The following is a 13,120-nucleotide window of genomic DNA, read 5'->3' as shown; positions in this document are numbered from 1 at the left end:
GCGGAGAGTTCAGGACACGACCACAAACGCCGTGTGGACTTGAAACTTGCTGCCTTTTTTTTCCCAGTCCCCTTGCCAGGATGGGGGTGGAGGGGTGGGACGTGAAGGGGTGGGGGCCCCGCCTGCTGGGGGCCACATGGAATTCTCCCCGGCAGCGCTCCGAGTGACACTGACGGGCAAATCAGCTGTGTCCAGAGCGGCAGGCGGCATCCGGGGGCACAGGCCACTGGGGGCGCCCCAGGCAGGCTTCCTGGAACCCCGGCTCCACAGCTGCCTGCACCCTGACACAGGCCAGATAAGAGCCGGCTGCTCTATCAGAGCCAGCAGCGCACAGTCGCAAAGACCACGGGGACAGTGGGCTCCTGGGAGGCGGCGAGTCCTGGCTGGAGTCCTGCCGTGAATGGGAACCCGCTGGCTATAGCGATCAACCAGGCTGCTTCCCAGGAGGATGGTGACAGGGCGCTAAAGGTCCAGACCTGCTGATGGTGAGTGCGAAGTGGCTGCTCCAGGTGCGGCTGGCATGGGGACCAGACCCTGGAGGGAGGGGAGGTGTGAGGAGGGCAGCAGGTCCTCACCCTCCCACCTGGAGCTCCCAAAGCCGGGGAAGGGAGCCCGCGCTGGAGCTGAGATGACATTGCAGTGTCTCGCTGTGTGGCGCTGGGCAAGTTCTTCTCCCTCTCTGGGCCTCCGTTTGTCCATCTCTAAAATGGAGTGGCTGATCGAGGCGATCTTTAAGGGGGTCTTGCTATGACTGCTATTTCTTGTGTGTCTGCTTGTGTACCAGGCACTGTGCTAGGCATTTTGAAACTTTAGCTTGGGGAACCCCACAATCCCCCAGAGAGGAGGTATTATTATTATTATTCTCTTCATTGTACGCTGAGCAAGCAGAGGCTCAGAGAGGTGGAATAACTTGCCCAAGGACACACAGCTGGTCCCTGGCCGAGATGAGAACCAGATCTCGGTTTTCCGACTTGACTTTCACTAACAGCCAGTATTCTGTGTTCTGAGTCTGTGATGATCACCCCAGGAAGCCGGGGTGAAGGAGGAGGGAGCATTGTCTGGAGGAGGGAGGCAGAGATGTGGACAGAGGAAGAAGCAACCGGCTGAGCAGCCTTTAGCTCCTTGGAAGTATGTCAGCCCAGGGAAGGGGCACTCTGTCCTGGGGTGGGAGGGCAGGGCTCCTGGTGTGAATGAAGTGTGCCCACCCAGTGTCATTTGCTGTGTTTGCTGCTCTGTTGTAGTGAGAGAAGAGGGTTAATCTTAGGCAGGGGTGGGGAGAGCTGGGTTTGGAAAGAGTGGCATATGTCTCTACTAGGTTTTGTTCCAGTTTTATTTTGCCTTTTCAAAAATGTGTTTCAAATCACTCCGGGCCCCCTCTGCTCCTCTGTAGAAACGGAATTGTGAAACACAAACAGTCCTTTCCACATGCACCTCCCCCCCCCCCCCACCGCCCGCCCATCCCACATTAATATTATCACAGGCGATTTGCATATGCGGCCCTGCAGCTGTGGCCCGCAGCAGCCAAGAGATAAGAAATACACAGCAGGGCCATGGCAGGTGGGAAATCCCTCGGGTGGCAGGCATCTGGACAGAGTTGGAGGTCCTGGCACCCAGATGTGGCCTCCTGTTTTCTCTTCCCTGGAAAATTCCATCCCGCAGCAGCTCTGCACTGACTCAGACCTCCTGTCCTTTCAGGAACTGGCTCGGCCTTAGGCTCAAGCCCAGACCGGAGTGGTGTTCGCAGCTCCAGGGTGATTGGCTAGTCCCAGAAGCCCCCTCGGTCCCGGGCAAGCAAGGACCTTGGCACCTATGATGTTACCTGTGGTCCTGAGGCTATTTTCATCCAGGGTAGCTGTCTGGTGGGAATACTATGTCGGTGTGCTGTGGTGCGTCTCTTCCCAACTTCATTGTTAGCGATGTCAGGTTGGTAGCCTGATACTGATCGTATTGGGAGTGTTTACATTTTGGGAATTGGCAAATGAGTATGATGCAGGGTTTGATTTGTGTTCTGTTCATTGTCTAGATTTGAGAAAGTGAGGGAGAAAAAGTTAACCAAGCAGATTAAACATAAAAGCCTGTTGCCTCTCTAGCTGTTACACTGTGAATAGCACCAAACATCGAGCAAGTTGCTCATTTCATTGAAAAAGGGGTTAAGCTCGACTGCTCTTTGTTGTATCATGGTGGTCTTACTCCTTAAGGTAAAATTAAATATCAATCAACATTCCTGAAGAACTATGGTTGCGCATCCATTATATCCATAAGTTGACTACAGATGCAAGAATAGAGGGGGGAAAAATCAATGAAAATGTTCTGTGTGAAACAATGGATGATATGAAATTTACAAAAAGGGGTATTGTAAATTTTGTTTTTATTTGTAAATTGTGTGCTACACATCCTTTATGTCAATACAATGTATAATAACCCTAAGTATATGCATGTATGTGTATGTGTGCGTGCGTATGTGCATATATAGTATTTGAATGTACACACATGTGCGTGCACACACACACACACACACACACACACAGAGACACACTTTCTCCTGGGGAGCTATGGTAAACGCTTTACCCGCCCACCACTGGCACACAGCATCTCAGAAGCCCTGAGGTTGACCGTCCGCAGCCCTCACCCAGAAGGATTCAGACTCCAGGCACTGGGCCTTGGAACCCTTCCCTCAACTTCCTCTTCTCAGCTGAACAGCCAAACTGCTCTCCCTGCCCTGATCTCTAGGATGGATGCAGGGGCTGGAATGGAAGCAGGGGCTGGAATGGAAGCAGGGGCTGGAATGGATGCAGGGGCTGGGATGGAAGCAGGGGCTGGAATGGAAGCAGGGGCTGGAATGGAAGCAGGGGCTGGAATGGATGCAGGGGCTGGAATGGAAGCAGGGGCTGGAATGGATGCAGGGGCTGGGATGGAAGCAGGGGCTGGAATGGATGCAGGGGCTGGGATGGAAGCAGGGGCTGGAATGGATGCAGGGGCTGGGATGGAAGCAGGGGCTGGAATGGATGCAGGGGCTGGGATGGAAGCAGGGGCTGGAATGGATGCAGGGGCTGGGATGGAAGCAGGGGCTGGAATGGATGCAGGGGTTGGTGGGGTAGGAGGAGTCGTCCCCACTGGTAGCATCTCTGGTGGCCCCTCAGTGGCAGCTGCCCACTCATTCCATCCCGCTGCAGGTCTTGCCCTGCCAGCCTGTATTTTCACGCAGAGTGACCGATTCTCTAACACAAACGGCATCTTGGCGCAAGTAGAAGGAAGGGCTAAGCCAAAACTATAGGAAAGTTAAGACAACTTTCTATTTTTAGAAACTTTAGGAGCCAGGTGGGCTCTTTCCAGCTCTCCCAAGTCAGCAAGCACGAGAGGAAAATATTTCTCCTTTCCAAGTTCCGCCTCCCTGCAGTCCAGGCCAAGGAGGAGGCCCAGGTAGGGACACTGGCTAAGAGAAGTGTGTTGTGATGGCAGAGGGCAGCCACAGCAATTTTATTTCATTTTATTTTAAAAATATATTTGTATTGATTTCAGAGAGGAAGGGAGAGGGCGAGGGGGAGAGGGGAGGAAACATCAATGATGAGAGGTAATCACTGATCGGCTGCCTCCTGCACACTCCTTAGTGGGGATCAAGCCTGCAACCCGGGCATGTGCCCTGATCGGAATCTGGTCGATGCTGAGCCACGCCGGCTGGGCCATAGCAACTTAAAAAATAACTAAAAACGGGGTTTATTATCATTTTACTTTGTGTGGCAGGAAGGGCAATCACGAGTTTAAATCTTCACTCCAGGTAATTAAGGGCCAGGTGTGCCTGTTCTCCCAGACCATTCATTCACTCCTATTCATGGTTTTCAAAAGCGAGAACATTTCCCCTTCCACTCTGCCTCTTCCTTTTTTCACTTGCCCATGTGTCCTGGGTGTTTTCCCTCTTAGCCCACAAAGACCTAAACCATTCCTTTCAATGCCTGCATGACACGAGCCCCAGGAGGCTGTAAGAAGAAAGCCCTTTTGATAACCACGTCTCTACTTGCTAACCAGGTCTCCAACTTTCTCGATCCCAAAACACAGGAGTAGAGCCTGGCTGCATCCACTCTTCAGTAAAAAGAATTTGACCGGCTCTACCCGCCACCTGGACGCTGACCACCTCCTGTCACCGCCACTGCATCCGCCTGGCCCAAGTGGCCACCATCTTTCTCTGGACCATTACAGTTGCCTCCTCACCAAGGTCTCTGCTTCTCCTCCTGCCGCTTTGACAGTCTGTTCTCCACTTGCAGCCAGTTGGGTCCTGTTAAAAGGAAATCAGATCCTGTCCTTTCTCTGCTCTGGACACCATTGTCCTGGCTCCCACCTCACCCAGAGTAAAAGGCAAAGTCCTCGCCATGGCAACAAGGTCCTGCAGGATCTGGAGCTCATCTCCCTCACTCTCCCCCTCACTGCACTTGCTGTTTTCAATTGTGCCAGGCACAGTCCTGCCTCAGGACCTTGGCACTTGCTTTCCCCTCTGCCTGGGGCACTCATTGTCCAGATCTCCACTGGCTCACTCTTCACCACTTATCATCCATCATCCAATATACTACATATTTTTCTTTTCTTCAATGTCCCCTAAAATGTAAGGTTCCTGAGAGCAGGGATTTTTTTTAGGGGTGGGGTGGGGACTGTTTTATTCAATGCTATAGCCCATACTAGGCACTCAGTACATACTTGTGGACATATTTGCTTTGCTATGTTGCTAAGGGTGACAAGACAGCCAGACTTTTGGGGAGAATCCTGAATTAGAGTCCTAGGGAGCCTCTAGCAGTCAGCCGTGGGCAAACTACGGCCCGTGGGCCGGATCCGGCCCGTTCGGCTGTTCTATCCGGCCCGCGGAGCCGAAAGAGCGGAGGGTTCTCTTGCTCTCCCCTCCGCTCCTTTACTTTGAATTTATATTAGTTCACACAAACACTCCATCCATGCTTTTGTTCCGGCCCTCCGGTCCAGTTTAAGAACCCATTGTGGCCCTCGAGTCAAAAAGTTTGCCCACCCCTGCCTAGCTGCATGTCTGTATTTCATTCACCACTCATCCAATGAGTGGCCCTTCAGTTGCATCGCAGTGGGAGTCAGTGTCTGTCTCAGGTGGGCTGGAGGGCCCTGGAAACAACACCCTCTTCCTCACCTGAGTCCCGATAAACCCAGGAGCCAGGCAGGTTATGGGACTTGGATTCTGTAGTGTCAAGTGGCTGTTACTGTGCTGTCCTCCACCCAGTGCTTCTGGAAGCCCTCCTCGGGACCAGGCCCAGCATCGCCTTTCACACTCACCCCACGGAGGGGCGGGGAGACCCTGCAGGTGGAAGGGGGCATGCGATCCCTCCAAACATGCCATTGGACGCTTCTACCCACCAGGGACCAAAGAGGCTTGTTCCCGGTTAACCGCAGAGGGAACAGCCTCAGGGCCTCATGTCTTTTGCTCACTTATCCAGGGAGGGGGTCCCTGTAGATCCCCGATCCCCAAATCCAGGACCGAGAGCTTTCCTCAAGACTTTATTTATTTTTTTCTTTCTTTTTTTTTTTTTTAATTGTTTGAAGTATTACAAATAGTAGTACATATGTCTCCTTTTTTTTCCCCATTGACCTCCCCCCGGCCTCCCCTACCTCCCAGTACATGCCTTTACCTGTCCCCCCTCCCCAGTGTCTTGTATCCATTGGTTATGCTCATATGCATGCGTACAAGTCCTTCGGTTGATCTCTTACAGCCCCCCCCCCCAACCTCCCCTGCCTTCCCACTGTAGTTTGACAGTCTGTTCAATACTTCTTTGCCTCTGTATCTATTTTCCCCCCCATTTCTTTCCTTTAAAAAATCTTGCCTCTGCAGACTAGAAATAAACATATAATAACAAAAAATGTTTGAGTCCCAATTTCAATGTCCAACAGTTCTGAGTCCCCGTTTCAATGTCAAACAGTTCCTTATGTGTACATGTCAGCAATGATATCTGGATGGTGGGCACATGGTGGCAATGCAGGTCTGACCCTCTCTGGTTTGGTCCTAGACAACCTGCTGCGTCGCACAGCTGCTGACTGTTAGTGTGGCAAGGCGTCGTCAGTGTCTTCCATCTCTGGACTGTTTCTCCTCTTGTCTTCGTGGTTTTCCTCAAGACTTTAAAACATGGACCTCAGGTCCATAATTGAATTAATCATCGTCTCATCATGAGACCCTGAGAGGGGCGCCCAAATGGCCCCCTTTATCTTCTCTCTAAGTCTCACCATATCCAGTTGTAAAATAAAAAAACACCTGTACACCCTCTGCCCACTGAGAACTGGAAAGCTGACATTATTTATATGCATTTATGTCCTCCTCCCCTCGGCAGTAGCTGCTGTCTTGAATTTTGTGTGACCGCCTCTCTGCACCTCTAAAATGGCAGAGCTCCCCTTCCCACAAGCCTCGTTCAGTGTGTTTCCTCCCCCCTGCCATGCCTATTGTTTCTCAGGGTGTGTGCCCATTCCTGAAATAGCCCTGGAGCAGTGGTCGGAAACTGCGGCTCGCGAGCCGCATGCAGCTCGTGAGCCGCGGTTTGCCGCTTTGTTGACTAATGAGTTTGCCGACCACTGCCCTGGAGTATGCTCTTCTTTGGCAGAAGCCTGCCAGGCAGTCCCCAGAGCTAGGGCGGGAGCGGGGAGGGAGGGGACGGTCAACTCCGCCAAACCAGTGTCTGGGGGACCCCAAAGCCAGCTGCTATTCCTGGAGGAGGGAAGTGATGCCAGGCAAGAGGAGAGCCATGCGCCTCTGGGCGGCACTGGTTTGGGCCGTTGACCTACGTGAGCATCTTTAGTGCAGAGCAGGCCCACCTGGTTGAATGGTGAGCAGCACAGGCCCCTTTAGCCTCGTCTGGCTGAGCTGCCGGCCGCATGCGGGTCGCTGCACACAACGTGTCTGGAATACCTATTCTGCAGGGTAATTCCCAGGGATAAAGCGTGTTTATCCTTTTTTTGGGGAAAATTCCATTTCTGTTGCCAATTAGTTCTGCTTGAGAACAGCTTTTCTCAACACCAACATGTTGGCCGCCTGGCCTTGAGTTCTGTTGATGAGCTCAAAGTGGGGAAAAACTGATTTTTCTTTCCTTCCTCCACCGCCACCGTGAAACCCGGCTGCTGGTGATGAAAGGGGTCCTGCGGATCATTTCGTTTTCCTTGTCCTGACTCCAGGAAAGGCTATAAAATTAATCAATGGGCCCACTGGCCATAATGGAGTGGAGAGAGAAATTGGCTACCACAGCATCTGAGTTATCACAATCCGTTCGTCAGGCCAGTGCAGGATGGGAGTGCGAAGGTTGTCCGCATGTTTCTCTTCTTTCCCAGATGCTGGGGTGCTCCTGGCGGAGGGGCGAGGCCATGTGGCAGAGTGTCCTGAGCGTGGCTCTGACACCCACTGCCTGACCCAAATCCCCGCTACCCCGTTTACTTACAGCCATCGGTCCTGGCGCCAGGGACTCGACCTCTCCACGCCTCAGCTTCCTCATTTTAAAGTGATGATCACGGTCCTGCCCGTGAGGTTGATGTAAGGTTTAATATGCGTGGATGAGGCCCTGCCCATGTGCATGTAAAGTCCTTCCCAGATGTCAGCTGTTCGTGTTCCCATGTCCCTCCCACTCTTCCTCGGCTGACCCTTGAGTGGTATGTGGCTGTGCCTGAGTGTCTTCATCCAGTCTCCTGTTGATGGACGTGAGATTGGGTCCAGTCTTTTGTGATTGCAAATAAATGCTTCATTGAACAACCTGTGCTTTGTGTACCCAGCCCTCCCCTAAGGTATGCGAGCCCCACGATAACCTTGGCTCTGTACCTTCCTTCCTGAGGCCCGAGGAACGAATAGGAGAGAGGTGCACAGGGCGCAGGGCCAGCCCTGCCTGGCATGCAGACAAGCCTGTGCGGCGGGCGGGGTGGGAGGCAGGACAGATTCCTCCTGCGTCCCTCGGGGGAATGAGGTGCCAGGGGCTATGTTTCAGAAGGATGGAGCTGGGGCCTTCCAGCTCCCAGGTTCCTGGCAAATGCCCTCAGGTGTCTGCAGAGAGGAACTCTCTGTCTGGCAGGTTCTGCCCATCCTTTGTGATCCCCTTCCTCCAGGAAGCCCCCTAGGATCTCTTCCCCAACACCCTTGGCTGTCTGCATGGATTTAGCACCCATGGTATCCAGCCCCATTTTGAAAAGGGTGGGGGCGGGAGAAACCAAGATGGCGGCATAGGTAAGCACCTAAACTGCTGCCTCGCACAACAATTTCAAAACTACAACTAAAAGACAGAACGGACACCATCCAGAACCACAGGAAAGCTGGCTGAGTGAAAATTCTACAACTAGAAGGAAAGAGAAAAGCTCACAGAGAATTGGAGGTACGGCAAAGGGTCTTTGTGCACGCAGAGAGGAAGGGTGGCTGAGAGCCTGGCTGACTTTCTCTGGCGGAAGGGGGAAGGAAGTCCCCGACCGCACTGAACCCCAGTTCTGACTGCACTGAACCCCAGTTCCGGGCGAGCCACTGGGGACCCACGCTCTTACGGGGGGGAGTCTGGACTCTCGGGCGGAGACTCGGGAGCCGGGGAAGGCGGAGGACTGAAGGCGCGCGCGTGCCAGTGCACACAAAGGCTGCGGAGGTTGCCACAGGCTTTCCCTAGTGGAAGGGAGTCGGAGGCTCCTGACTGCACTGGGCCGCAGTTCTGACTGCACTGAACCCCGGTTCCAGGCGAGCCCCTGGGGACCCACGCTCTTGTGGGGGGAGTCTGGACTCTCGGGCGGAGACTCGGGAGCTGGGGAAGGCAGAGGTCTGAAGGCGCACACGTGCGCGCAAGGGCAAGGCTGACGGGAAGGCAAGACTGAGACTCCACCCCATCCAAGCTGAGCACAGAGGCTTTTGCAATCTGGCAAGTCTAATCCTATAAGGCTGTCTCCAGCACCGAACTTCTCCCAGCGTAGACACAGCTGATCCTTACAGCCAACTGGCCTGGAGGTCAATTCCTCCCAGTGATACCAACAACAATCAAGACTTAATTACAACAAGGCTGTACATATAGTCCACAAAGGGGTGCACCAAGAGTGTCCACCTCAGGTTACCTGGGGAGGCAGACCCACTGGGCCATATTGGAAACCTAGCACACAAATATACCTTACCAACTCAGGGAAGCAGTGAAAATGCGGCGTCAAAGAATCAGATCACAAACTAAAGAAATGGAGGAAAACAAACGACTGGATATAGAATTCAAAACCACGGTTATAAGGCTTTTCAAGAATATCCTAGAAAAGGCCGATAAATATAACGAGACCCTTGAAGATATGAAAAAGGACCAACTAGAAATTAAACATACACTGACTGAAATAAAAAATATTATACAGAGACCCAACAACAGACTAGAGGAACACAAAAATCAAGTCAAAGAATTGAAATACAAAGAAGCAAAAAACACTCAACCGAAAAAGCAAAAAGCAAAAAAAAAAAATCCAAAAAGTTGAAGATAGTGTAAGAAGACTCTGGGACAACTTCAAGAGTATCAACATCAGAATTATGGGGGTGCCAGAAGAAGAGAGAGAGCAAGATACTGAAAACCTATTGGAAGAAATAATGACCGAAAACTTACCCCACCTGGTGAAAGAAATAGACTTACAAGTCCAGGAAGCACACAGAACCCCAAACAAAAGGAATCCAAAGAGGACCACACCAAGACACATCATAATTAAAATGCCAAGAGCAAAAGACAAAGAGAGAATCTTAAAAGCAGCAAGAGAAAAACAGTTAATTACCTACAAGGGAGCACCCATACGACTGTCAGCTGATTTCTCAACAGAAACTATGCAGGCCAGACGGGAGTAGCAAGAAATTTTCAATGTGATGAATAGCAAGAACCTACAACCAAGATTACTCTACCCAGCAAAGCTATCATTCAGAATTGAAGGTCAGATAAAGAGCTTCACAGATAAGAAAAAGCTGAAGGAGTTCATCACCACCAAACCAGTATTATATGAAATGCTGAAAGGTATTCTTAAAGAAGAGGAAGAAGAAAAAAGTAAAGAGAAAAATTATGAACAACAAATACATATCTATCAACAAGTGAACCTAAAAATCAAGTGAATTAAAAACCTGAGGAACAGAATAATCTGGTGAATATAATAGAATCAGGGGCATAGAAAGGGAGTGGACTGATAATTCTCAGGGGGAAAGGGGTATGGGGGGTTCATGAAGAGACTGGACAAAAATCATACACCTATGGATGAGGACAGTGGGGGGGAGGTAAGGGCAGAAGGTGGGGTGGGAACTGGGTAAAGGGGAGCTATGGGGGGAAAAAGGAGAAACAATTGTAATAATCTGAATAAAGATTTATTAAAAAAAAAAAAAAGAAAAGGGTGGGGGCAAAACCTTATATGTGGAGTCAGGAAGGCCAGCTTTTGCTCCTGGCTTATTTGTGCCACCATCCTTGTCACCGCCTGGGCCTCGATTCATCTGTACAAACAGGATAATAATGACGATGGCTTCTCAGGAAGGTTTTATGAGGTCTCAGCGACGTAAGGCATATGGATTGTTTGACCCAGTGTCGGGCATTAGGAATACAAGCTTTTGTGAGGAATGTCATATCTATGGGGGGTTTGGTCTCACCGCAGCCGCACACTGGGCCGTGGGTCCTTGCGGGCAGCAGGGTCTGCTTTGGAGGCAGAGTTGAAAGGGAGTCCAACTGAACTGTGGGGCCTCGAGCAAGTTACTCCTGCTGAACTGATTTTTCCCTGGAAAACGGGGGTTCTAATGATATGTATCTTGCAGGTTTATTGTGAGAGTTAACAGAGGCAAAGCACATAGCGAATGCTCAGTAAATGGTGGCTCCTGCTGGTATTGCTAAGCATCAGTGTTAACAGTTATAAATAACCTCCCAGAGCTCAGCCAGCGTGGCTCAGTGGTTGAGCATCAACCTATGAACCAGGAGGTCATAGTTCAATTCTCGGTCAGGACACATGCCCAGTTGCAGGCTTGATCCCCAGTAGGGGGTGTGCAGGAGGCAGCCGACCAATAATTCTCTCTCATCGTTGATGTTTCTATCTCTCTTTCCCTTCCTCTCTGAAATCAATAAAAATATTTTAAAAAAGTAACCTCCCAGAAACTGGCATGGCATGGAGCATGCAGCTGGTGCTCCGTGGACACAAATTGATTTACCCACAGCCCAAGTCCCCGCGTTATAAAGTAGGGTCTGGGGAGGCACTGATAGAGGCCTGATTCTCACGTTGCTGACCCCTTAGGGGAGACAGAGGAAAACAGCCCTGTATGACCTGCTCCAGCTTAATCTGTGAGATGATGACCAGGCATTATCACCCCCGGTTTACAGCTAAGAAAACTGGCACCCAGAGAGGGACACCCCACCCCCACCCCCGTGCGCCCCACAGCAAGCACATGGCCCAGCAGGAGCCAACACACTGTCCTGCCTCTCCGGCCAGTGGTCTTCACCCCGACCCTCAGCTGGTGCAGGAAATGGACCACGAGGGCGAGATCGTGTCCCTCAGGCCAGAGGGGGGACATTTCTGACATTTTTGCGTCTTGGGACAAAGGGTGAAGAAACTCAGATGAACTGTTCTGGTTTCCGGGTGGAAAAACACTCCTGACCCGGGAGGGGGATCTTTGCTGTTGGATTGCATCGCAAGGATGGTTTTGCCTGTATTTTGCTACTTTCTCCCCATTCTACTGCTTAGCGGCAGCAATTGCGTGAGACCCAGATAGGGTAAATGCAGGGGTGACCTTGGAATCGTTTGAGGGCACCGATCGGGCCAGAGGGCTCCCTGCACCACTGATGTGGCCGGGCCTCGCCTGGTCTGCTGCTGGGCTTTTTCTGAACGAGAGAGCAGGTGAGTGAGCAGCTGCTCGCTCCTTCACAGGCCTTCCTCCTGTCCTCTCCTCCTCCCCCAGGACACAGCATTGGATTGGGGGCCACCTCGCCCAGTACGACCTCATCTTAACCAGTTACATCTGCAGAGACTCCATTTCCAAAGGTCATGCTCTAAGACTCCAAGGAGATGTGCCTATTTGGGGGGACAGTGTTTAATTCACGAAACCCCCTAATAAATATTAGCTGTTATTAACACTCTCCTTACCGCAGGATCCCCGAAACACACTCTAAGCTCCTTTCTCTTCTTCTCCCATTTAGCCCCTCCACAGGCTGGGAAGGGGGTGCTGTGATTACTTAGTTGAGGCCCAGAGAGGTGAAATGACTTGCCCAAGGTCACACAGCTGGTAAATAGCAAATCTAGGGTTCTGACCCTTTTCTTTCTGACTCCAAAGCTGGTAAGGGTTCAAGGCCCTCCAGCCCCATTCCACGAGCATGGAGTTGCCATACTTTCTGTCCCAGAATCCCAACCATGTGAGACATGCTTCTGGCCCAGACCTCTCCAGATGCATGTCCCCCAAAGAGGCTGTAACAAGGTGGGGGGAGGAATCTTGTCTTTTTCTTTTTCTTTAAAAAAAATAATATTATTTCAGAGAGGCAGGGAGAGGAAGAGAGAGAAACATCAATGATGAGAGACAATCACTGATCGGCTGCCTCCTATATGCCTCACACTGGGGGTTGAGCCCACAACCCGGGCATATGCTCTGACCAGGAATTGAACTGTGACTTCCTGGTTCATAGGTCAATGCTCAACCACTGAGCCACGCTGGCCGGGCAGGAATCTTGTTTTTTGAGTGGCAAACAGGAAGCTGCGTTCTGCCTCAGATCACCCGTGCCCGGCTCTCCCACGGGTAGGAAGCCGCGTGCCAGAGGTACACATCTCCTCCCTGACAGCTGGTAACGTTTTAGGAGTCTTGACTTGGGGCTACAAATTGGAAAATGGTCTATGAAGGTGTGATTTATTCGACATTGAGACAACGCTATTAGATGCTCACGTCGTGGTGCACTCTGTGGGGTCCTCAGACCCTGAGTTCTCGGGCCAGGCCTGGCCAAGCCCCTCGCAGGCTGACAGCAAGGGAGAGGGGCCTGACAGAGACAAATGAGCTTGCTGCCACATGGTGCTCGGCAGTTTACATTTTAACACGCCTGGGTCGTGGCCATGGAAAGAACTTGCTCTGGATAATGGGCGACATGCGCATTAGGAGCCTCTTGGAGCCGTGAGCTCGGAGTCAGGAAGGAAGGATTGTAATTTCCAACAACTG

General features: G+C 51.6%; 1 protein-coding gene across 1 annotated transcript in view; it reads left to right on the top strand.

Annotated features, from left to right (window-relative positions):
* The first annotated feature begins 316 nt into the window (after positions 1 to 316).
* RIPOR3 (RIPOR family member 3) overlaps positions 317 to 13,120 on the top strand; it is a 67,813-nt gene continuing 55,009 nt past the window's right edge. Inside the window, exon 1 of the mRNA XM_080684015.1 lies at positions 317 to 485. Within this exon, the coding sequence (XP_080540141.1) occupies positions 483 to 485 (3 nt within the window). The 5' untranslated portion in view covers positions 317 to 482. The remainder of the gene's footprint in view (positions 486 to 13,120) is intronic.

The sequence above is a fragment of the Plecotus auritus genome (genome assembly GCF_963455305.1).
Source record: "Plecotus auritus genome assembly, chromosome: 8".
In the NCBI taxonomy this organism is placed as follows: domain Eukaryota; kingdom Metazoa; phylum Chordata; class Mammalia; order Chiroptera; family Vespertilionidae; genus Plecotus; species Plecotus auritus.
The sequence above is the reverse complement of the archived record's forward strand: the minus strand, read 5'-3'. Positions and strand labels throughout refer to the sequence as shown.